The sequence below is a fragment of the Cyclopterus lumpus genome, chromosome 5 (assembly GCF_009769545.1).
Source record: "Cyclopterus lumpus isolate fCycLum1 chromosome 5, fCycLum1.pri, whole genome shotgun sequence".
NCBI classification, from domain to species: domain Eukaryota; kingdom Metazoa; phylum Chordata; class Actinopteri; order Perciformes; family Cyclopteridae; genus Cyclopterus; species Cyclopterus lumpus.
Window position 1 is genome coordinate 24116636 of NC_046970.1, and position 26414 is coordinate 24143049.

A 26414-nucleotide genomic window follows, 5' to 3' on the forward strand; every position below is an offset into this window, starting at 1 on the left:
TTTATATAACTTCCCCGTTTAAATTCTATTAAAAGATTTGATTGACGGCTCTCAACATGTCGCCAACGAGCCAACAGCGCCGACCCACAGAAATGAACGTGCTATAATTCGTAGATGTCACATGAAGTCAATTTGCATGTAATCATGAACCAGGAAGTATAAAGACCATATTAAAAAACGCTTCGTGGAGGTGACCTCTTTACTTTAGTAAAAAACACTTATACACAGTTATTTGAAATTAAGACATTTTCCGAAACCTAAAACTTAGTAGTTTTGTTGCCTTGTTTTCTTTGAAGAAGAAGGTTTATTTTGAAAAGACTGTCTGCGAGTGACGAGTGGAAATCTGACACGTTTTGCCGGACCTTCGTGGGAAAATGCCCCAAAAATGTTCAAAAATGCCCCAAAAATGCTCAAAAAATGCCCAAAAAATGCTCAAAAAATGCCCCAAAAAATGCCCCAATTCATAAGATATCAAACAAACGTTGTACGAGGATTTGAGAGTTCTCTTCATTGGATACAGACGCAGAACAAAGCCGTCGCTAGAGAGGACAGATGAGTGTGTTAGGAGGTGTGTGTGTGTGCGCGTGTGTGTGTGTGTGACGGCGAAGAGGCCGTTGATTGACAGGTGTTGAAAAGGTCACAGCGATGACGGCTGCAACAGAAACAGCTGAAGAAGAACAAGGATGGAGTGTAATCCCGTTGATGATCCCTTCACTTCAATGCATCCCTCTGGAATACACTGACTGTCAGAATGTGTGTGTGTGTGTGTGTGTGTGTGTGTGTGTGTGTGTGTGTGTGTGTGTGTGTGTGTGTGTGTGTGTGTGTGTGTGCAGACGTGACTCAAACGAGCAGGAATCTTATTTATTGATTGTTAACCTTTTTGGTTTCTAGCCCTCATGTCGGGTCTCTAATCTGCTGCAAATAACGTCGCCATGCATTGCATTCGGTAAAATAACCGTACTTTGTGATAGAGATCTGGGCTGATGAATGATATCAGAAGACCACCGACGGCCTTACACTTCATTTCTTCCACCCCAGAAAGAGGCAGCTCTATATTTAGGGGGTCGGATAAGGCGAGCGTGTCGTCGGTGGGCCGAGCCGAGTGATTCTAAACACGTCTGCTATGCGGCGCGTTTTAAAGAAAACGGCAGGAAACGCCGAGAGATAAGAAGCCGGAGGTCAAAGGGACGGAGAGTTGAGCCTCTTCAATGTCCAAAGAGTTTGTCACGTGGCATCCCATAATATTTCACCAGACAATATGTCACGAAGGAGCTGGAAAGAGGGCAACGTGTCACTAATCACTGTTCACCAACAGCAGGGAGGGAACGCAGTTTGATTTAATGGTTCCCTGAACAGCTTTTTCCTCTCTCCACTCTCAAAAATAACTAAATGGCTCATTTTTATGGCCATAAAGCAACGGAACAGAAACAATAACCTCACAGTTCAGCATGAAAACGTTTGTGTCCCATTAACGACCCAAATACGATGTAAAATACGTATATAGTATTTTGTACATTAGGAATCCTTTTTTAAAAGGTCCCATGTTCCAGCTTTTCCTTTGTGAGGATTTGCTTCTTTCCTCTTTCTTATCTGCTGGCGAATTCAATATTTATTTTATAGTTCGGACTGTTGGGCAAAGAAAACAGTTTGATGGCGTCGACGGCGTCGCCTTTGGCTCCGATGGCTTCGATGGCGTCGCCTTTGGCTTCAATGGCGATGCCATCGGAACCAAAGGCGACGCCATCGATGCCATCGGAGCCGTCGACGGCATCGCCTTTGGCTCCTACGGCGTCGCCTTTGGCTCCGATGGCTTCGATGGCGTCGCCTTTGGCTTCAATGGCGATGCCATCGGAACCAAAGGCGACGCCATCGATGCCATCGGAGCCGTCGACGGCGTCGCCTTTGGCTCCTACGGCGTCGCCTTTGGCTCCGATGGCGTCTCGCCTTTGGCTCCTATGGCGTCGCCTTTGGCTACGGCGTCGCCTTTGGCTCCTATGGCGTCGCCTTTGGCTCCTACGGCGTCGCCTTTGGCTCCGAGGGCGTTGATGGCGTCGCCTTTGGCACCGACGGCGTCGCCTTTGGCTTCGACGACGTTGATGGCGTCGCCTTTGGCTCCTATGGCGTCGCCTTTGGCTCCTACGGCGTCGCCTTTGGCTCCGACAGCGTTGATGGCGTCGCCTTTGGCACCGACGGCGTCGCCTTTGGCTTCGACGACGTTGATGGCGTCGCCTTTGGCTCCTACGGCGTCGCCTTTGGCTCCTACGGCGTCGCCTTTGGCTCCGACAGCGTTGATGGCGTCGCCTTTGGCACCGACGGCGTCGCCTTTGGCTCCTATGGCGTCGCCTTTGGCTCCGATGGCGTCGCCTTTGGCTACGGCGTCGCCTTTGGCTCCGACGGCGTTGATGGCGTCGCCTTTGGCTCCGACGGCGTTGATGGCGTCGCCTTTGGCTCCGACGGTGTTGATGGCGTCGCCTTTGGCTCCGACGGCGTCGCCTTTGGCTCCGATGGCGTCTCGCCTTTGGCTCCTATGGCGTCGCCTTTGGCTACGGCGTCGCCTTTGGCTCCGACGGCGTTGATGGCGTCGCCTTTGGCTCCGACGGCGTTGATGGCGTCGCCTTTGGCTCCGACGGCGTCGCCTTTGGCTCCGACGGTGTTGATGGCGTCGCCTTTGGCTCCGACGGCGTCGCCTTTGGCTCCGACGGCGCAGCCTTTGGCTCCGACGGCGTCGCCTTTGGCTCCTGCGGCGTTGATGGCGTCGCCTTTGGCTCCGGGGGCGTCGCCTTTGGCTCCTGCGGCGTCGCCTTTGGCTCCTGCGGCGTTGATGGCGTCGCCTTTGGCTCCGGGGGCGTCGCCTTTGGCTCCTATGGCGCAGCCTTTGGCTCCTACGGCGCAGCCTTTGGCTCCGACGGCGTCGATGGCGTTGATGGCGTCGCCTTTGGCTCCTATGGCGTCGCCTTTGGCTCCTATGGCGTCGCCTTTGGCTACGGCGTCGCCTTTGGCTCCTACGGCGTCGCCTTTGGCTCCTACGGCGTCGCCTTTGGCTCCGATGGCGTCTCGCCTTTGGCTCCAACGGCGTCGCGCCTTTGGCTCCAACGGCGTCGCCTTTGGCTCCGTCGGCGTCGCCTTTGGCTCCGTCGGCGTCGCCTTTGGCTCCGGCGGCGTCGCCTTTGGCTCCTGCGGCGTCGCCTTTGGCTCCGACGGCGTTGATGGCGTCGCCTTTGGCTCCGGCGGCGTCGCCTGTGGCTCTCACGAATACTCCTACAGGCATTTCTTCTTTCATTGTTTTTTTATCGATGCGGTCGGTTGAGAATCTGTTTGTTTTTTTCTAGCCTGAGAGTTCTTTGTTGTGTATTTCGTTGACAGAGATACCGCCCCACAATCCTGACGCCCATTGTGTGTGTGTGTGTGTGTGTGCGTGCGTGTGTGTGTGTGTGTGTGTGTGTGTGTGTGTGTGTGTTGTAGGTTATTTCCGTCCCGGTGATGGCAGTTTTTCCAGCTCCTGTACATAAAGAAGGGGACGGGAGGGGGAATCAAACCCCCGGCAGGTGACACTCAGGCTGATGTGACCTCTGGACGGACAACCAGAGGATGAATTACAGGATCAGTGGGAGACCAGAACAGAGCCGGGGGGGGGGGGGGGGGTTGGGGGGGGGGGGGGGGGTTTAATGTGGTTTTAATATCATGAATAGCTTCATTAGGACCTCTCATTATGACCTCTCATTAGGACCTCTCATTATGACCTCTCATTATGACCTCTCATTATGACCTCTCATTAAAACCTCTCATTAGACCTCTCATTAGGACCTCTCATTAGGACCTCTCATTATGACCTCTCATTATGACCTCTCATTAGGACCTCTCATTAGGACCTCTCATTATGACCTCTCATTAGGACCTCTCATTAAAACCTCTCATTAGGACCTCTCATTAGGACCTCTCATTATGACCTCTCATTAGGACCTCTCATTAGGACCTCTCATTATGACCTCTCATTATGACCTCTCATTAGGACCTCTCATTAAAACCTCTCATTAGGACCTCTCATTAGGACCTCTCATTATGACCTCTCATTATGACCTCTCATTATGACCACTCATTAGGACCTTTCATTAGGACCTCTCATTATGACCTCTCATTATGACCTCTCATTAGGACCTCTCATTAGGACCTCTCATTAGGACCTCTCAGTAGGACCTTTCATTATGACCTCTCATTATGACCTCTCATTAGGACCTCTCATTAGGACCTTTCATTAGGACCTCTCATTATGACCTCTCATTATGACCTCTCATTAGGACCTCTCATTATGACCTCTCATTATGACCACTCATTAGGACCTTTCATTAGGACCTCTCATTATGATCTCTCATTATGACCTCTCATTATGACCTCTCATTAGGACCTTTCATTATGACCTCTCATTAGGACCTCTCATTAGGACCTCTCATTAGGACCTTTCATTATGACCTCTCATTATGACCTCTCATTAGGACCTTTCATTATGACCTCTCATTATGACCTCTCATTAGGACCTCTCTGACTAGAGATCTTAACTTGAGGTCATAATGAAGATTTTCATTTTCATTAGATGACCACACAAAAGTTCTGGTTATAAACTTATTGGAATTAGAAAAATCAATTGACCAATCAGAGTGTAGTAGGCGGGATTAAGAGTGGAGCTGCATCTCAAAAAAAAAAAGGGGGCCATTAAAACATTTCCCCAGAGCCCCCAATTATGTATCTGCATGACTCGGGATACCTCAATGTAAAGACTCAAAATATATTAAAAAAAATAACTTGTTACTCAAAATGAGTACATAATAATACTAAAAATATAAATTAAAATTATATTAAATTAAATTACATTAAATATTACGGCGTTGGCCACGTGTCACTCAATTTAAAATAAATCAAATAAAACTAGAATCCTTCCCCATGATCATCGTTCTGTGCAATGGAGTGAAACAAAAGTTCACACACACACACACACACACACACACACACCCCGCTGACCTTTGACCTCCCGGCTGCTGCTGTTAATCTGGAAGTATTCCCGTCATATCTCAAGCTGCGTGTCGGTGGAAGTGTTGCTGCCCTACCTTCTCCACGGCTGAGCTCGCGTCCATGTCGTCGGTTCGACTCCCTCCTGCCTCCCGCTCTCCCAGAACAATGGGGGCTTTGAATTCCTCTTCCCCGTCGACCACACTTCCTCTCTCTCTCTCTCTCTCCCTCTCTCTCTCTCTCTCTCTCTCCCCACGCCCACAATCGCTCCTGCCGCTCCGCTCCGCCGGGCCCTCCACTGCCATCCACCCGTCTAGACGTCCACCTCATTCCTGCAGAGGAACATCAGCTCACTTCTTTACTCTCCACTCTCACTGCAAAGCCATTTCCCTCTTTTCCAACTCTTTTTCCTTTCTCTTTTTTTTTTCTTCTTCTTTCTTTATTGAATCTCAACTAAACTCACCTTTCTTTTCCCCGGCTGTGTGACTCCAGGGATTATTTTATGTCCCCCCCCCCCACTCCCTTTCCCTCCTCCCCTCCTCCTCCTGCAACATGAACTCAGCAGGTTTCTTCACCTCCTAAACAGCAGCTTCCCCTCTTCCACCTCTCGTTTCTATTTCTGACTTCGCGCCGCTTGGCAGCTGGAGGCCATGTTGCAGCAGGCTGGCAGTAATCAGGCAGATTGATGTTCTTTCTACAGCAGAACCAGGCTGTGGATTCAGCGCTGGTCCTCTAGCGAAGGCCCGACTGGACTGTTGTTGTTTTTTTAATCTGAGACGGAGACAGAGAGCGCCCTGAGGGATCCCCCGCTCGCGCTCGTGCCAGCCAATCAGAGCGAGCCTTAAAAAAAAAGAAAGAATCCTTGTCCTATAGGAACGTTCGGGGATTCCTCCTCCTTCTGTCGTTCTGCAGCTTCTTTTTTTTGTGCTTTTTTTTTCTAGTGTGAAGCTCAGGAGAAGTCGAGTGGGTCCAAAGTGGGCCAACCAGAGTGGTGTTGGACACGGCCAGGCCGAACGTAGAGGTGAACCAGAGCCCGCTGGACCAAAGGGACCTCACGGGGCCAGGCCGGTCTAAAAGAGGAACAAATGATCCAGGCGAAGCCGGGCGGAGCCGGGCAGGACCAACAGGGATTAAGAGACCAGGCCAGAAGGTTCTCAACAGAGCCGGACACTCGGGGGTCAACCAAAGCCAGACGGCTCGCAGCCAGGTGGCCGGTCATCAGGCAGCCGGTCATCAGGCAGCAACAGGGAAGCCAACGCTGAAGTGTCTGAACATTGTCCACCAGGGGGCGACTCCTCTGGTTGCAGCCTATGAGAAATGGACTTCTCACTGGATTTATTACCTCGGTAAACATTTAAAGGTGCCAGGACCGACATCAGGAGCACGTCGTTCTCTCTCAGCGGTTCTCAACATGTCGACAGAGACCGTTTTCCGGGTGCTAATGGCGAGAGCCTCGGTCTGAGGTCAAGGGTCAAGGGTCATAGGGACGGCTTACCTGGAGTTCTGCAGGGAGACGGGTGCAGACTATTTAAGTTGAGGTGTCAGTGCAGCAGCTCATTTCTCATCAAGAGAAATCATTTAACACACGATCCAGAGATTATATATCAGACATATCATTTAACTTGTTTATTTTTATCTCTATTGTTTCCTCATGATCGGGATCTAAGTCTTATCCTATGATGACGTGTACTTACTTTTATTGTCTCTACTAGAAGGGGATATATATATATATATATATATATATACACATACACACACACACACACATATATATATATATATATATCTATAATTCTATCAGAATTTATCATCCAATTTTTAGATAACAAGCATCTGTGCTTCATATTCAATATAACAAAGGTTTAATACTCAAGTCGTCACTATGACGACATCAGAGATGACGTCATACAACCGTTTTCATAACCTCAACCAGTAAACGGCGCCTCGTGTGGACAAAGAGGGGAAGTGACACCGAGACCACGAAAGAAGAGACGAGGCCACGTGTGAATTTGATCATTAGATTATATTATTATTCTCTTTTAAAAAAAACAAGAGTTAACTTCATTCGTTCAGACACAAAGTGTCAACATGTTGTAAATACTGTTCGTCACTAAACAACAACGTGGCGCCGCTGCAATCTGGTCAGAGGTCAGTCCTTAGCGTCGACACTCTATTAGACCATCGGGTGTCTGTTGAACGTTAAAATGTTATTCACACAGTTCAAGGAGCTTCGTCCACTCCCAGAATCCTCTTTGATTGTGATCGTTGCTCTCCGTCCCCTCAGAAGAGTGATCAGAAGCTGCAGCACAACTCGTAACGGAGTCTGAAATGTCCTCAAAAGGCCACCGTACAGATTTAGGCCCATTGACTTCACTTTTACATTTGTTAGCCCCACTTGTGATGAAGAACGATCAAAAAGTCGTCTTTCCATCTTTCATCCCCAAACTTAGAGCAACATAAGAATTAAACAGAAACAAATTAATTCACCTCGTCGTCTGTGTTTCACACCTGTGGCCACGCCCACTAGTGATGTCACAGTGACCCGCAGTACGCCTGCACGTCATTGACCACTAGAGGTCAGCAAAAAGACGTCTTTTAGGTGCTCTTAAAGAAAACACTTTTAAAAACATAAATGAAAATAGGAAGTAGAATATCTCAGATGCAGCAAGTTATTAAAAAAAACAAAAAACACAGCGACGTGTTGTTCTCTTTAAAGAGCAGTAAACAGCTCGGCATTGAAGCGGCTTTCATGATGAAAAAAAAAAAAGAACAGAAACCAACCGGAGACGCCGGATCTATAACCGATTAAAGATGCACTAATTATTATCTTCACATGGAAACTGATCAACTAACATTCATCTGCTGGAAACTACTGCAAATTTAAGTTAATTAAAGTGTACGGCTTGTTCTGCTGCCCCCCCCCCCCCCCAAGCAGCCGAAGAATTATGTATGAATTAATTAAATTAATTAAACTAGCTAACGTTTATCCTGCATTTAAGTTGAATCTCAGCGCCGGCCCCGACCAGAAGAGTGCGATCCTTCAGCTTCCGTCGCCGTCTATGAAACGTATAAATGCATCGTGAGTCATAACGGCAGCGTTCATAAGGCTCTCCATCGGCCCCGCCCCCATGTGATCGACAGCCAGCCACCCCCCCTCCCCTACACAGAGAGGCTAAGTCACGCCCCCTTCCGGTGTCAGGAGACTTATGTACGGCAGTCAACGGCGAGACAAAAAAAATCTTTTGATCCCGCTGTAATTGTGCCATTATTTACACGTCATGTTTGTCTCTCGTTGTGCAAGTTGTTTTTTCCCCTTATAGGGTAAAAAATAAAAAAGGTCCCACGGTGGTCAATCGGAAGGGGCGGGACTTCACCTCTCAATATATTTTACCTTCCACCACGTTCTGCACATTAGCGTTTTTTATGTTTTTACCTGCAGCTCCGACAGAAGTTTAAACAAATGTAAACCTCACGTCATCGTTTCTGATTGATTGATGGATGCTGCAGCTTAGCTGGGCTAAAAAAAAAAACGAGTCCAAATTGAATAAAAAACAAAACAAAAAAAACAACCCTTCTCTCATTCTCATCCCCTCTCTCCTCCACCCGTCTGCTTCGCCTCTCCGCTCTGGCACAGTTTGGGTGTTTATTCGAGTCTGTATATATGTAGCTCCGCCGCTACATGATGCCGCTACATGATGATCCGCGGCTCTGGGACCGACTCGTTGATGGATTTGTGAGGCAGGACGTTGGCGCCGTTCAGGTAGAGCTCGTCGTTCACGATCACGTCCTCGCCGAGCACCGTCACGTTCTCCATCCGCACCTGACGGCGACAGATCGGCCCAGAGGTCAAGGAAATGGAAAATGGAGACGAGAGGAAAAAGGAAACCAGGCTGCTGCGTGGCGTGAAAAGCGGCTCCATTCACTCACCCACTGGCCCACGGAGGAGCTCCACCCCACGATGCAGCTCTCCAGCCAGGAGTGCGATCGGACCCGCGCGCCCTTCATCACCGTGCAGCGCTTTATCCTCACGCCGTCCTCCACCACCACGCCGGCGCCGATGGTGACGTTCGGGCCGACGGTGCAGTTCTCCCCGATCTGCGCCGTCGGGTCCTGCGGGAGGGAGAGGGGGAAGCGAGTGGGGGGGGGGGGGGGGGGGGGGGGGGAGGGTTTAGGATCTGGGAGGGACCAGGACCACCCCACCCGCCGCCAGGGCTCTTATTTGACACGCAGCCGGACTCACCACCAGGACGTTGCCGAGGAAACCGGGCCCCGTGCGCAGCCTCTCGGGAGCGTGTTGCCGCAGCGACTGGAGGTACATGCACATCCCCGTCAGGAAGTCTTTGGGCTGACCGATGTCCATCCAGAAGCCTGCAGACAAACAAACAAATAAACAAACAAACAAACAGCGAGCGGAGAGACAGACGGTGAGTTCAAGGACACGAAAGCAGGAGCTTCCACCACCACAACAACAACAACAACAACAACAACAAAGCAGTTAGAAACGTCTTTAAACATCTTATTTGAGTTTTTATTGTGTTTCCGGCTCACAGCTGCTTTGAGGAACAATGATCTCTCTCTGAAGGAAACTCTAAATCCTCGGGGTGTACTTTGGAACATGTGATTAAAGAAATATGTGGATAATGAGCTCAAACTATAAAAACGACGAGCCAGCAAAAACACAAAAGTAAAAGCAGAAATACATCCATCAATTTTCCATCTAATCTACACAAGAAGCCGGGGAGCTGCTTCAGCTGAGGGACGAGGATTTAGAGAAGCACCGGGTCCAGATTCCCTCTTTTGATCTGCTCATTATCTCCATGGAAACCAGAGTCCAGCCTGTTGAGGGTCACGAATAAACCGTCTAGAAAGCGTCTTCATCGGGTTTCAGTGCGTTTCTCTTTCGGTGCTTCTCTAAAACGTTTTCCGCCTCCAGAACTACGTGACACTTACGTCTGGCAGAGCCTCCCACAGCACATTCATCACGTTGCCATAGCGATTTGACGATAACAGATCAATTAAAAAGGAAAAGATGAATAAATAAATGTTTCTGGGTTAAAAAGAAGGTGCGACTTCGTAGAGAGGGAACAGGGTACTAGTATACAGGATGTATATGCAAATATATACTGTATATGTATTCATATATATATATATATATATATATATATATATATATATATAGTCATATGTGTATATGTAAATATATACTGTATAGGTATACAGAATTATTGCCGTAAGTATTTTTTTTTCCTTCTTTATAAACTCTGCATCATCTTATATAACATCTGTATCGTCCATATTTTTGGATAAAGTTAAAATAACTGAACAATAAATGCTAAATAAATAAATAAAAGACACAAAAATAAAATTGTACACAAGCAACTCTTCTAAAATTGACAGAAATTACAATTAAAGTGTAATTTCAAAAAAAAATTTCAACAAATTGGTCAAAACTTTTAAAATTTAAATTCCAGAATATAACGTATACGGTGTATAAATATAGAATTTAATTGAATAGATCGACCCCCATTGAGGTGGCCACCTTCACTAACACCTTCTGACATTTTATAAATGAGACAATTAATCTATTTTTTTTTTAATAAATAACTGAATAACCAATAATGAAAATGTGTGTTAGTTGCAGCCATAAATAAAATAAATGTGTGTATTATAGATTTGTAGTGCAGGTAGTAGTATAGTTACCTTGTAGCTCCATGGTGTACAGCTGGCCCTCCTCTGCCATGACAGGAAATATCTCTTTTTCTATGGATGTCGGTCTCAGCTACACACACACACACACACACACACACACACACACACAAACACAAACGCACACGCACACACACAATTAAATGCCAGTACAGCATATCAGCATCAAAGAGCGCCTTTAAATGGCAAAACTTCATACATTTGCTCGTTATTTCACCACAAATGTTTGTGTGTGTGTGTGTGTGTGTGTGTGTCACAAGTCACCTGGATCCTGCTGAGCATGCTGGGATTGAAGATGTAAATGCCGGCGTTGATCTTGTTGGAGACGAAGACCTGCGGCTTCTCGACAAAGCGGTGGATTCTGCCGCTGTCGGCCTCAAACACCACCACGCCGTATTTAGAGGGCTCCTCCACCCGCGTTACCTACACACACACACACACACACACACACACACACACACACACACACACACACACACACACACACACACACACACACACACACACACACACACACACACACACACACACACACACACACACACACACACACACACACACACACACACACACACACACACACACACACACACACACACACACACACACACACACACACACACACACACACGTTAATCTAAAAAAAGTAAACATCAACCAAAAGCTGTATTCAAATGTGCTGACATTAAGTCAACAAATGAGTTCTCCTGCATCGTTTTATATCGCAGAACCTAAATGTTTTCTCTTCAGTTCCCAGAACAAATGTCCAGTACCGACTCGATCCACTAGATGGCGGTAGAAGCTCACCACGATGGTCCCCTCTTTGCCGTGGTTGTGGTGAAACTGCAGCAGGTCTTTGAACGGGAAATCGCAGATGACGTCCGAGTTGAGAACGAAGAACGGCTCGTTGTCGACCTTCAGCAGCTCTCGAGCCAGCGCCAGAGGGCCCGCTGCACACAAACACACAAAACGCACACATTTATTAATCATGTCAAAACGGTACACATAGTTATTCCGGACTCTCACAATTTCCATCGCTGGGATACTTTTTAAATGTCCCGTGTTGTGGTGCGGAGACAGTTTCCTGTCTGGAGGGAAGAGAAACTCACCGGTTCCCAGAGGCTCCTTCTCGTGAGACAGAGAGATACGAATCCCAAGCTGAAGAGAAAATAGGGAAACATTCAGTAAAAAAGGAACAACGACGCCTCCTCAAAGTTCTGACTGTTCATAAAGAAGATATCAATAAAAATCTAAATCACTATCAAGAAACTAATTGACCTTTTCTTTGCATCATGATAGACTTTGACTTAAGATTCAATTGTGTTACAAATTATGTCTTGCCGGTTAGATTTTATTAGAACGTTTTATATCAAAAATGGTTAAAAGAAAATGGATAAAAACAAACTGTGAAAACTCAGTAAGGATGTGTTTATGGTAACAATGCGGCTTCCCTCTGGCCTTCAAAATAAACGGGGTGGAGGGGAGTGATTACATAATTTTTCACGGGGATGTAACCGGTCATCGAACCTTCACTTCCACTAAATAAAAGCCGCATTGGATTCAGCGTGCAGACAAAGACAACTCGACCCCATTGAGAATTTGTGGAAGAAGTTAATGGATGAAGGCCACTTCTCTTCTTAATTCCTCTCCGGTGTGAGATGTGAGTGGTACGCACCCTCTCCTCCTGGACTCTCATCTCTATTTCCAGCAGATCGGACATGTAGCTCACCGCCAGAATCACATGGTCCACGCCGGCCTGCACACACACACACACACACACAAAGAGAGAGCCACATGCCACTTTCAATAATCTCAAAAACAAACCTCAGCAGTAGCGTGACAGCAGGGCCTCACATGAACCCCCCCCCCCCCCCCCGCGCCCCAATCCCTCATCCATCCCCCGTCTCCGTACCTTGACCAGCGCCTCCACCTGGTGCAGCAGGATGGGTTTGTTGCAGAAGTCCACCAGCGGTTTGGGGACGCTCAGCGTGAGCGGCCGCAGCCGGGTCCCGTAACCCCCGACCAGGATCAGAGCCTTCATGCTTGTGGCGTTAGCAACCGTTACCAGGGTTACTCACAGCTCATCGGTGGAGAGACGACGACGAAGACGCGTTCTGAACGGGAGAGAAGAGACAACGTGACACAAAGTGTGACAGGAAAAAGGTCGAGAGGGTCAGTGTTGCTCAACAGATCCGTGTTTGCCCCCCGAGATCATTATCACTGAGTTTGTGGCACGGCTGAAACTGGAAATGTATATTCTTTTAAATATTATTTGATCTGTAAACCATCAGAGCAATAAAGAAAAAGGTTCATATTTTGGCATCAGATAGATAAACAATAGATTTAGCATGTTGTAAAACTCGTCCAACCAGATTCCTCCTCCGTCTAGTTAAGTAACAACTTACAACTGTCGACATTGTTCATAAATCTGATGATTATTGTTCTTTTAACGCTTCAGGAAGTGTTGTTGTAGTTTAAGATGACACATTTACAGTCACATTAAGCAACACATCCTCAAATTTAGAAGTGTATTCTTTGTTGAACTAAAAAAAAAAAAAGTGCTTATTTCTCAGAGCAGAATTGTAAAGAAGTCTAAACTAGACACGTGACCCCCCCTCATGAACCAGACCACATTAATTATTCAAACTTTAAGGAATCTTTCAGTTTCAGTACAATAACAAAACAACATAAAAGGAGATACACCACTTAGTAAAGCAGCTGAAGTAAATACATGGCCATCCTAATCTATTAATAAACTGTAATTATGAGTTAAAACACACACGTTTCCTCACACACATGAACTTCCACAGATTGTAGCTAACCCCTGTTAGCTTCGTTCAGATGACGTCAGACCATTCACTGATTTACGGCTTTTAACGACAGACAGCCAGCCAGCCAGCCTGTCTGTCGGTCTGCGTGAAGGAGAGCGAAGATGGAGGAAGCTACTTACGTGGTTCTGTTCAGCAGAAGTCTCCGGGCGACTCGTGAATGACTGAAACTCCGGGAATGACACGTAAGATCGTTCAAATCCGGATTCCCTTGTTTCGCTTCCTGTCGGAGCGGGTGAGCGTCAAGCGAGACGGCGGGACGCGGCACACATCCGGTCAACGATTTCACAATAAAAGCACTCGTCGATTGAGGGAGTTATTTTGGCTTGGACAAAATATTTGGGAAGTTGGTACCCATTGCTAGAAAATACAAATAAACGCAGTAATATATAATTGCAATGAAATACAATTTTAATTAGCCAAAGGAGAAAAAAAACGTGGAAATATGTCCACCTCTTAAATACAATGTTAAGTTTACAATACAATAGCAGCAACAAATACAAGACGAAGTTCCGATCTTTACAGGCAATCATTTCCTTTTCTTTTATATGCCATATGCACACACACTTACATGTACATATATATATATATATATATATATATATATATATATATATATATACACATGTATACTGTATACATAAATACAACTTTGAAACTTTAATCGTACGAATTTTATTTTAAAAGTGATTACGCCTTTTATTTTATAGGCCAAATCACACGGTTTCCGGTCTGCCGAGCTAACGCTGGCAAACTTGACTGTCTGCCTCACGGCGCTGTCACTGTCACGGGGGTGTCTAAATGAACCGGAGCCTTAAATGAAACAAGAGAATCTTCTTCCATCATACAAAACGAACTTTAGAAACGTTTTATATTTATTTAATTATTGTCTATTGATTAAAAAAAAAAAAAAGGCAAAATCTAGATAGCTCTCCCACTTAAACGTGTCTGCACACCCCTTTACGCACGACACAATGGTATGTCCCAAACACTTCGGCCCCGCCTCTTCATGACTTCTGACCAATCAGAGAAAAACAGCGTGGCGATGGAAGGCGGACTCACTGCATTTACATGTGACAGCTGACAGCTTGTTTACCTACTTTCAGATCTGCTTGAAAAATCTTTATTTATAAAGTATTTATTCGTTTTGGTCTATGATAATTAAACTTAGTAAACATTTCGATTTTGACTTTAGACATATTTAACTTTTAAATTGACACAGTCACACACAATTAAAGCTTGTTAGTTGCCATATTCATAGAGATGTTCACCCAAAGTGCTGCTGAATAAAAATGAACACAGAGCGCCGATTCAAGAAGTAGACTCAAACTTTATCAATTTATTAAAAACTTAAAAAGAACCACTGGTCATGTTGTTTGGCCAAACAATAGTAATAATAAATATCTTTATTAAAATGTAAATCTGTATTTATTTATCTCAACTGGGTGTTTAAGCCAGTAAAAGTCAATATGAACTAAAATGTGTTTTAACAAAAGTTTTAGAGGGAGTCCAATTATAAACCTAAAATGATGCAGTACTCTTGAGTCAGGAGTAACACACAAATAAGGATTACTTTCAAGACAAACAATTATTTGCAATTCATCTCTTCTTTTCCAATAACAACCCCAACACTGAATATCAGTGATTAGAAGTCCCTAATTATTGTACTGTAAATAATACAATATGGACTTCATCACAACAGTTAATGTCATTTTGTGATTACAACCTGCAGGTTTTCATGCTCCAACTTCATTCAAGTAGAAAGAAAATCCAAAGTCAGGCTATATTTGAATGAGCAACGGGTGACGAGGTTTGAGGTTTAAAAAGGTCAGAGGTCACGGGTTCCAGCGCAGGTCACAGATCAGGGCGATGTGATCTGAGGGATGAGCGACGCTGGGCAGAGCCTCGTGGGTGGTGACCTCCTGGTGGCTGGGCAGAGGAATCACTTGCTCCACCTGCAACAAACATACAATGATTTATTAAATAATGATATACACACCAGTACTAGCAGCATCAGTACCAGTGACAGTACCTGCATGCTGTCCGGCTGTATGAAGATGTAGTCCAGGCAGCCGTGGAATCCTCCCACGTAGTTGGTGTAGGCCGGCTGGCTGCAGGCGCTCAGCAGAGGGGGGAAACCAGAGCGCAGCTCCATGCTGCAGGACTCCTCCGGACCGGAGCTGCTCCAGTCCTCGTGTTGCAGAGGAACCTCCGTCTCACTGAGCAGCTGGAACACACCTGCAGGCAGGAAGAGGAGGATGAACACGTGACTCACGTGCTTTCAAACACAGGATGAGTCACGGGTCACACGAGCCTCAACCGAAGCCAACGAAAGACAAAGTGAATACCGGGTTGGAGGCTGGCGGCCTCGCCTTTGGGTTACCTGAGTGAGGGGAGGAGTTGAAGTCACCGCAAAAGACCAGAGGGGCTCCAGGCGTGACCTCGCTGATCACATGACTCAGGTGTTGCATGGCCACGCCCATCTGGACCAAACGAAGATTCCCTCCTTCAAAAAAGGAGATTGATTCAGTTATTTAGACATTTGTTCCTTTTTCCGCAGATTAAAAAGGGGACAAGTCGTCACTCTGCTCTCTGACATCAGAGACTCGGGTGTGTTCATACAGAGGAATGAGTCGCGCTACCTTTCGGGTGCCAGTACAGGTGAGTGTTGGCCACACAGACCTGCCTGCCTGGTTTATGAAGGTCCTCAAGCACACTGACCTGCAGAGAAACACACGTGTCACAACTCTGGTTGCAAAAATAAGTCTGGTTGTATAGAAGTCTATGCTTCATGTGTTAAAGCTGCATTCTCTCTACTGACCACCAGGGGGCGACTCCTCTGGTTGTATAGAAGTCTATGCTTCATGTGTTAAAGCTGCATTCTCTCCACTGACCACCAGGGGGCGACTCCTCTGGTTGTATAGAAGTCTATGCTTCATGTGTTAAAGCTGCATTCTCTCCACTGACCACCAGGGGGCGACTCATCTGGTTGTATAGAATACTATGCTTCATGTGTTAAAGCTGCATTCTCTCTACTGACCACCAGGGGGCGACTCCTCTGGTTGTATAGAAGTCTATGCTTCATGTGTTAAAGCTGCATTCTCTCCACTGACCACCAGGGGGCGACTCCTCTGGTTGTATAGAAGTCTATGCTTCATGTGTTAAAGCTGCATTCTCTCTCCTGACCACCAGGGGGCGACTCCTCTGGTTGTATAGAAGTCTATATAAATGACTCTACTTCTCTTGATTTATTCCCTCAGTAAACATTGTAAACATGAGTTTTTGGTCTCAATCTCTAGTTTCAAGTCTTCTTCAATACAGCACGATGTTCATTTAGTAAATTATTAACATTAACACAAGGTCCTCGTGTTCTTCCCAGTGAGCAGCAGCACCTGCAGGACGGTGGACCTCCGCAGCATCTTGCCCTTCAGAGCGCGGTTAGCAGAAACCTTCTCCAGCAGCGTGGAATGGATGGGGTCAGAGGTCAGCGCCTCGCTCAGCACGATGTCATGACGACTCAGCAGCTTAAACCTCGACCTAAGAGAGACAGAAGGATTTTATAAATACCCAACTTAACCCTGGATTTAAAATGTTTTAATAAATCAACTAAATACTGTGGTTACAATACATCCTAAAAAAAAAAACTATACACTGAAGTAGTTCTGATCAAACCACAACCCGACCTCGACTGTCAGGCAGTGGAGTCTCCACCAGGGGGAGCTGATCAGTAACTATGACACCAGTGAAACACCTGCAGGAGGAAACCTAAAAACAACACCACCTTGAACCTGCAGCTGAAAGTCCAGTTCATTGAGGAGCAGAAGGAACAATAAATGAATTTACCGCATCAAACAGCCACCAGCTGCATTTCATTTGAAGGTTTAACATCCACAGTTTGTGTATTACTATGTACTATGTGTACCATGTACTATGTGTACCATGTACTATGTGTACTATGTACTATGTGTACTATGTACTACTGGCTTCAGGCAGAGCTGACCTGCGATAGAAAGTGGCCGGTCCTTCGTGCTGCTTCTCTTTAATCCTGAAAACACCTTCCAGGCCGAAGGCATCCAGAGCCGGAGTCAGACTGTCCACGAACACCCCTAAAGAGTCCAGAGGACACCAAGAGAGTCAAAAACACGATGACCGGTCTGCATAGGAAATAAGGAGACACACTTAGGCGTTTATAATAGTCACCCTTGTCAACCTCCTGCAGACAGATGATGTCGGCGTTGTACCCGGCCAGCTCCTTCTTGATCAGGTTCTGCCTGTAGTCCAGCTGCAGGGCGTACGGGGCGCAGTACGGGTAGAGCACCGTCTTGGAGAGCTCCGTCTGGGCGTAGACGTCGGCCAGGATGTTGTACGTCACCACCCTGACCGCCGGCCACTCCGCCTCTTTGAGCGTGTACGCGTGCCGGTTGTCGAACGTGCACACGCCCGGTCCAGCCTCCACGGCCCCGGCAGAGACCAGCTCCTTGGGCGCGCCGCCGCGTCCCCCGTCTTTCGGCGTGCAGCGCAGTTTGAGCCTGAAGCCGATGTCGTGATTGGACGGGACGTGGACTCTGCGGCGTCCCACCTCAGTCCAACCGGCGTCCTGAGATGGAGGTCCTTCGGCAGCTTCGGGACTTCGATAAGAAAAGAGAAGAATTACTTATCGTTGTACCCAAATGTATCTCTTTGTCAAACTGACCTGACCCACGTTAGTGTAAACATGACCTGGCAGATGCTTCCATATTTAAAAAACACAACGCAAGCAAATAAGTATCTCTTAAGTTCACTTGAGTTTATTAAGTGACTCACATCCACTTAATAAACTCAAGTGAACGTTAGGACATTTTACAGTGTAAGAAATAACTCATAATAATGTACGAGACACGGTTTCTAGATGACCTCAAATAAGACACACCGATGCCATTTGCTCAACTGAAACCCTTTGATAATATCGTACAGATATATCCATGTCGTTGGTCAACCAAAAATCCAAATATATTCAGTTATTATGGAGATTGTTTTCATCTCGTTGTATGCATTTTTTTTATCTATATTTGTGCTACCGAATATTTGTTCTTGGAACTGTGTGTAAATAACATTGAGAGCCATTTAAGAGCGACATTCCTTGTGTAATTGGCCATTGAAGTTGATGTGTGTAATAACAAATATTATACTAATAATATTATACAAGAGTCTGCCCATCAGGTGGGCGTGAACACGTGTTCCAGGGTCATTACCTCGCGTCGGGGGCATTTTCTTTAAACCACGTGAACTCGCAGTCCTGCAGGTTCCCGAACTCCACCTCCAGGTTGGGGCACACGGGGAACCCGGACAGCAGGGAGGCCGGCAGCTCCGCGGTGACGAACGTGGGCGCGTTCCTCTGCACCGAGTACGCGACGTCGCCGACCTGCAGCACGGCGCCGTCACGCCACGCCGCGCCGTTCGGCACCGTGTCGGCCACCTCCTCCCCGTCGAAGCGCAGCTTCACGGCGGGCGGCGGAGGCTCCTGCTGCGGGGTGGTCTGGCCCGGCTGCGTACCCTTCTTTTTCTTCTTGGACTTCTTCGCCTTTCCTTGGCTCTTGGCGAGGCCGTTGGAGATCCGGGCCAGGACCTTGCCCACAGGCTCGTCCTGGTCCCGCAGCATGCGCTTGTTGCTGCCGTCCAGGCGGAAGGAGATGGTGAGCTTGGGCTCCCCGGGGAGACACCTCACCGCTGCGGGCTCCATCCTGCCGAGGAGGCGGCGCGGGGCTCCGGTCAGAGTCCTCCGAGGGGAGGCGAGCAGCAGCAGCAGGCGGCGGCCGGGGAGCAGTGCGAGGGCAGCCGGGAAGCGGTTAAACATGAGGGTCCCCGGAGGCCCGGAGGAGGACGCCGGAAGGGGAGCGCACGAGCGGTGGTCGTTAAACTGACGTCAACAGAGGTTCACAAAAGGTGGTTATTATTATTATTATTATTTATAAACACTTGTGAATACTCCCATCAAGTCACTGCGACGCCTCCTTCTTCTTCTATGAAACATATTCTTCTTCGGTGGTTATTGTTTAAGAGGTGCATTATCGCCACCTGCCGGACTGGAGTGTGCAGCGACAATAGAAAACAACAAAACATGCATTTTTAATTCAGATTTTATTATTTTTTGTTATATATATATATATATATATATATATATATATATATATATTAAAAAAAAAGAAATTCAATAAAAAGGACATTTAAAAAAAAAAAAAAAAACACAAAAAAAATATATTAAAAAGAAATCTCATCGAGTTTAAAGCGTTCCATCCCAGTCGTCAGCATCTCTTTTTGAAGTCTCTACAGTATGTTTTTCTCCGCGTCGCCTTCCAGGCAGCAGCGCTCCGGCCGTTCGGGGCTCTGGGGGAAGTAGACGTCGGCCTTGTGTTCGTCGGCCTTGCGTTCGTCGTCGTGCTCGATGTGTTTCAGGTGGACGACCATGTGCAGCGCGTAGGCCAGGACCAGCAGCAGGATGAGGGACGTGACGAGGCCCATCAGGATGGCCGGCGTCATGAAGGTGGCGCAGACGCTCGCCGGAGAAAATTTACCGGCGGTGACGTTGAACGCCTGGATCTGACGAGGAGGAAACATTTTTGAAGATGATTTAAGATTAAAATTCGCACCGTGACGGTTCAGAACAAGTCAAGTTTACAGTGTGAACAGGGAAATAAATCCTCTCTGGAGTCGAGGTGCTCAAGCAAGAGTTAAAATCCAAACAACCATTCAATGTAGGTGTTTTTATTTGAGTCAGTGTCAAGAGGAACTCCACAAATAAATAAATCTACCCCGAGCATCAGTCATTTTTGTTTAAACCTGCAATAACTGATTTTCTTTGGCCACTTGAGGGCAGCTGCAACAAGATATATCCTCATCTTTTGATATGGTGAACTTGTTGTTTATTTGTGGAAATAGCCATATTGTTCTGCCTGTGTGTACATAATATTGTATATTGTATATATTATTCAGCTACCGTGGACTGTTTACTGTTTTATTTACTTTTGTTATATTTGATCCCACTATGTCATGTGGGCACTTTACCCCTTTGCTGCTGTAACCCTGTACATTTCCACACTGCGGGACTAATAAAGGATTATCTTATCTTATCTTATTCATACATCCAGCATGTTACAGAGCCACATTGAATGTAAGTCCAATATTCACTCCCTTTACAGCTGTTTTTGGTCTCCACCAACTCCAGAGGATACTATGTGTCTCTTTAGCTGCTAAATGCTCCATCATGTTGTGTGTCTGTCTGCGGTTTGGTGCTGAGCAGGTCGTGTAAAGTAAACAGACGAGGTACCTGGAAGTTGGTGAAGGTGACGGTCCAGCGGCGGGCAGGGTCGGTGCTGGGCAGCAGCAGGGCGCTGTAGCGCTGCAGGCTGCTGACGTGGAGGCAGTGGTAGGACGAGGAGGCTGGAGCGTACACGTCGCTGGCGTTGAACACGGCCTCCTCAGAGGTGTTGTAGAGCAGGGAGACGCTGTCCACCGAGAACCACCACTGGTCCGAAGACTCGTAGAAAGTGTTGGACAGCTGCAGTCTGACAGATGAGGCACCGACAGTCCAAATGTTACCGTACATATTTCAGATGGTGCTTCCATGGCTGTGGACCTTCACGCCTCCAAAAGCACCATGTGGTTTACAAAAATAACTATAGGGCTCTTTTTCATGTAAACATTAAGAAGAAGTTCGATCAACATTTTACATTTGATTGACAACGTTGTGTTTTTTTCTACGTGTCAGAAAGATGGTATGACTGACCTGATGGACAGGCCTTTTAAATCCTCCACATCTCCAAACCTCATGATCAGCCTGGTGGAGACAGACAATTGAGGTTGGAACGACATAAGTAACTGCTGAAAAATGTCTTTAAAAAGGTTTGTGTCGATCAGACAGACAGGTGTACGTACGTGGCCTTGTCCTGGCGGCAGACAGACTGACTGGTGTCGACAGGTTTCTGAGGAGAAAAGGCTCTCTCCGTCAGGTCCAGCTGCTTCTGCTTCTCGTAGCGGAGAGACAGCTTCCTGGCCTGGAAGAGGACACACGGCTCCCCATTGGACAACACCTGGTGGACGGGGAGTAAAGTATGAGTGGACAACACCTGGTGGACAGGGAGTAAAGTATGAGTGGACAACACCTGGTGGAAGGGGAGTAAAGTATGAGTGGACAACACCTGGTGGAAGGGGACTAAAGTATGAGTGGACAACACCTGGTGGAAGGGGACTAAAGTATGAGTGGACAACACCTGGTGGAAGGGGACTAAAGTATGAGTGGACAACACCTGGTGGACAGGGAGTAAAGTATGAGTGGACAACACCTGGTGGACAGGGAGTAAAGTATGAGTGGACAACACCTGGTGGAAGGGGAGTAAAGTATGAGTGGACAACACCTGGTGGAAGGGGACTAAAGTATGAGTGGACAACACCTGGTGGATGGGGACTAAAGTATGAGTGGACAACACCTGGTGGAAGGGGAGTAAAGTATGAGTGGACAACACCTGGTGGAAGGGGACTAAAGTATGAGTGGACAACACCTGGTGGAAGGGGACTAAAGTATGAGTGGACAACACCTGGTGGAAGGGGACTAAAGTATGAGTGGACAACACCTGGTGGAAGGGGACTAAAGTATGAGTGGACAACACCTGGTGGAAGGGGACTAAAGTATGAGTGGACAACACCTGGTGGAAGGGGAGTAAAGTATGAGTGGACAACACCTGGTGGAAGGGGACTAAAGTATGAGTGGACAACACCTGGTGGAAGGGGACTAAAGTATGAGTGGACAACACCTGGTGGAAGGGGACTAAAGTATGAGTGGACAACACCTGGTGGAAGGGGACTAAAGTATGACTGTAAATAATGAATGGGCTGTTAGTCATAGGGAGACATCGCCACCTTGAGGGGAGGGAAGGGAACTGCAGCTCCGGGCATCTGAAGTAACTTCCTCCGTGACGCATCTGGAGACTGAAGAGCAGGCTTGAAGGAAAGAGAAATGACTTGTTTATCACGTTACAGTTTCATATGATTGTAAAATCCTCTTAAGTAACGTGTGTTTTTCATCCTCATATCACATGTACTACTTCTGTACATTTTGAATAGTAGATTTGCGATGCTGTATTGTTTCACCACGAAAGGAAAAGGTCTGTTTTTTAACAGTAAAACACTGTTTTACCTGCAGTTGTCTGAACGGTTGGTTTGCAGACATCAAACGCTCCTCCATCCACATCCCTCCATCACCCTGGGCCATCTCTTCATCTGGAGGGACAATAACAGGAGGAATTCTCTCGTTTTATGTATTAAATCACATATAATATATACTTCATTAAATATGCTCAGAACACAAAGACCTTTGCCCAAAGCAGCCATTTATATTACTGTATGTTTCTATTTCATTCATTCTTAGCTTCAGGGGCTCATTTCATTCATCAAGACAAAATTATTTTTTTAATGTTGTATTTCAGACAGACGACAGACAGACAGACAGACAGACAGGCAGACAGACAGGCAGACAGACAGACACTATACTCACCATGGTCTGGAGAGACAGCAGCACTGTGAACAAAAGTATCAGGAGGATCAATAATTTTACATTTCCCACTTTTAAGTTAACACAGCTTCCGGTTTTAATTGATTTGATTCTCTTTCATTGATCGGCATTTCTTTTTGTTCTTATTCAGGTCACATATTTAATAAATGATTTGCACTACATGTCTGTCAGTTCTGATGGTGTGTTTTAGCTATTGTTTAAATATAAGATATAAATATCTTATCTTTATATTTTTCATTACTTCTTCTGATTAAGTGGTGAGATTTGTTTCATTTATGTTTTTTAAAATTCTAGATTGTATTTTAATATTTAATTATTAGCAATTTTTAAAAGAAATGTACAAGCACACAATTAAAATCTGATTCTGACTCATTGTCATTTGACAGTTGGCCCGTCTGACAAGAAATAGGAGATTAAAAAAAGAAGAATAGCGGCTCATAAAAGCCAAATAAAAGATTAGCTTAGAGCTTGAGAACTATTGATGGTTACTTGTAAAATTATAGAAAATATAATATAACATTAGGTTAACTCATCCTAATAAATAATCAACGGACTACCCAGAATGCATTGTGTCAGCGGATGGTGGATTAGTGTTTACGATACCAGACAGAGTGATCAGTCTGGAACAGAGATGTTCTGTTCTGGTGACCCGCTGTGACCCCGATCACAGAAACACCAACAGTACAAATATATAATAATACTTCAGTTCAGGTTTTATATAGCAGAATTGTAAGGCCCACCCGAAGGTGCCCCCTCAGGTAAAAACTGAGCACCCTAAGCTGCCAGCAAAGGGTGTCGCAATATATACGTTGATAAATATTGACGGTCACCATGACATTTAAAAATTAAATATTGATAATACACATGCGATGATATTGTGTAAATAACGCCTTAGACTCTTAAATGATCTTGTATATAGAGATTTGGTGTTATTGGTAAAAATGTGCCAATAAAACAGAAGACATATTACAATTAAAAAAAACATTTTTAATAAATAATAAACACGTTGAAGATCAATTTGACTGACAGCATTACTTTTTTAATTGCCTCTAAATATATATATATATATATATATATATATATATATATATATATATTGACATTATGTTTTACTACAAAATATATCTGTTGCAGCAGATAAACTGCACAAAATACAATATAATATTTAACAGCAAACTGCAAGTTTTACAGTCGTACAGCACCTGGCGTGAAATAAAACGTCATGTTTTTTGCAATACTTCATTTGTACCCTCATATTTAAGCCTGCGTATTGTTTTCCAAACCCATTTAGTCACAATAGTCTGCGTAATAACACAAGCTAAAAACTTTATTGATCCCTCGCCTATTCAATAATAATAATAATAATAATGTCGCCTGATAAAATACAAAGTCTGACCTCAACGAGTCACGTGCACGCTCTCGGTGCCGAATACAACATGAGCTCATAAAAGATATTTAAATGTGCTTTGTTTAAAACAAGAGGCACAGATAGACAAATTCCCCCCCCCCCCCCCCCCCCCCCATCACTCACAGCCACACAAAAAAGGTTTAGCTCCTCTTGTTTGGTCAGAGCAGGACTGTGGAGTGTGTGGTTGCACTGATTACATAATCATATACACACACACACACACACACACACACACACAGGATGTTGGTGGCTCTCATCCAAAAGGAGATTTTGCAGCTTCTCCCTCCTTTCACAATCAGCAGCTGTCCACCACAATAAAGACAAACTACCAACAGCTGTCTTTCTACACACACAGAGACACATTTCTGTTGTTCCCCTCAAACAACGCTGACATTGAATGATTCTGCAAAAGCCTGGATTATGCATATTCCAGGTCCAACGTGTATGTTTTGGGAAAGATCTGGTGAATAAAAGGTTGTGGCATGGTGAGAAGGTTTATAAAAATGGGGATTCGGGTTTGCAACAGAACACACACACACACATGAAAGTCAGACATAATACTGCATACTGGGATATTGGTTTGCATTTGATTTAGTACAATATTCCCTCTTTTAGCTCTATTGTTGTTGTTTATCTCATCAAACCTGCAGCATCATCTCTAACTCAGCAGCAGACATGACAAAGTTAGAGATTAGCTGTTGAACACAGTGGAGCGTTGAGCCGTTTAGGATGCTTCTATTTAGGTCAGATAAAAAATAAAAAAATAAAAACAGAGCTAAAAAGAGAGTGGATATTTGGATTCATCAGGTAAAACCTCCATCTCCTTCTGGGTGTGAACATAGGAGGTAGCCGTTTTGCTACATGTTGGGTTTCCAGATTGTCTTTCTGTCCCCAAAACGACCCAAATAAAAAAATGCTAATTTAAATAAATAAACCCATTAATCAATCCAGAATCTAGGTCCTGGGCTCGCGGTCGCACCGCATCAGTAATCGGTGAGCTGCCCGCGTGTCAAGTGTCAAAGATTAGAGCGTCACGAGGGGTCCTCGTCCACCAGCATCGAGGTAAAACCGAATCTCACGTCTCTGGCTCTTTGTGTCGCTTACCTGTCGGCGACATGTCGGTCGAGGCCGGCGGACGACTTTAGATGGAGGAAGAGGAAGAGGAGGAGGATGCAGCAGTGTTTCCATGGTGAAGCCATCGCTGCGGTGACCAGAGTGGGATGCCAGCACACACACACACACACACACACACGTACACACACACTCTCCACCCCTCCACACACCCCCTCCGTCTCTCTCTTTAGTAATCTACTTTAATCAGCCCACCGTCTTTAAGCTCCCCTTGACAAACGGATGGATCAGCCAATCAGGACAGAGCTGCAGGCAGACAAGGGGTTGAGGGAGCCCCGCCCCTGATTTATCCACATTTCTTTTTTCTCATTCTCACTTCAGCTCAGTCAAAATTCATTTCAGCAGATTAGAGGTCAGCACAAGGACGAGTGCACAGACGGGACAAAGGGTTGAAGATACACTGGAGATTGCCTTGGAGACATGGAACACATGCATGGCTGCAGCTTCTCATTCATTTCACAATGTATTGTATTATTCCACTGCCTCTTTTATAAAGTAGGACGTTTATTTTAAACATTGAGTTGTCACTCATTTAGTTTGCAGTTTCTTCACATTCGGCAAGAGTGTTGATGGATAATTGAGAATAAAGGGGAAACGATACTAGGACCAGTGGTGGAATGTAACTGTATTTACTCAAGTGCTGTATTTAAGTACACTTCCATGTAATGCTATTTTATACTTGTACTCCACTACATCTCAATCTTTAAATATTGTACTTTTTACTCCACCGCATCTATATGACCGCAATAAAGTCATTAAAATGAGCTCCACCTGTGAATGAATTACAAGTGATAAA

The 26414-nt window shown here is 45.8% G+C and overlaps 3 protein-coding genes across 3 annotated transcripts; all 3 read right to left on the bottom strand.

Moving 5' to 3' along the window:
• Nucleotides 1-8239: 8239 nt before the first annotated feature.
• Nucleotides 8240-13767, bottom strand: gmppb (GDP-mannose pyrophosphorylase B). Its single transcript, XM_034533513.1, has 10 exons — nt 13658-13767; nt 12620-12821; nt 12383-12463; nt 11817-11865; nt 11515-11657; nt 10972-11130; nt 10702-10780; nt 9242-9369; nt 8929-9111; nt 8240-8821 (listed from the first exon to the last, which is right to left on the bottom strand). Exons 2-10 carry the CDS (start codon nt 12746-12748, stop codon nt 8690-8692), a joined length of 1083 nt encoding a protein of 360 aa, XP_034389404.1. The 5' UTR covers nt 12749-12821; nt 13658-13767; the 3' UTR covers nt 8240-8689.
• A 1087-nt stretch (nt 13768-14854) lies between these two features.
• On the bottom strand, nt 14855-19569 carry pde12 (phosphodiesterase 12). The gene is made up of 8 exons (XM_034533895.1): nt 18767-19569; nt 17736-18163; nt 17536-17641; nt 16928-17072; nt 16178-16256; nt 15919-16041; nt 15568-15773; nt 14855-15490 (listed from the first exon to the last, which is right to left on the bottom strand). Exons 1-8 carry the CDS (start codon nt 19366-19368, stop codon nt 15371-15373), a joined length of 1809 nt encoding a protein of 602 aa, XP_034389786.1. The 5' UTR covers nt 19369-19569; the 3' UTR covers nt 14855-15370.
• Nucleotides 19570-19838: 269 nt separating this feature from the next.
• atp6ap1la (ATPase H+ transporting accessory protein 1 like a) lies at nt 19839-25604 on the bottom strand. Its single transcript, XM_034533270.1, has 6 exons — nt 25592-25604; nt 22705-22787; nt 21447-21601; nt 21298-21348; nt 20839-21076; nt 19839-20111 (listed from the first exon to the last, which is right to left on the bottom strand). The coding sequence occupies exons 1-6, from the start codon at nt 25602-25604 to the stop codon at nt 19839-19841; spliced, it is 813 nt and encodes a 270-aa protein (XP_034389161.1).
• Between the last annotated feature and the right edge of the window lie 810 nt (nt 25605-26414).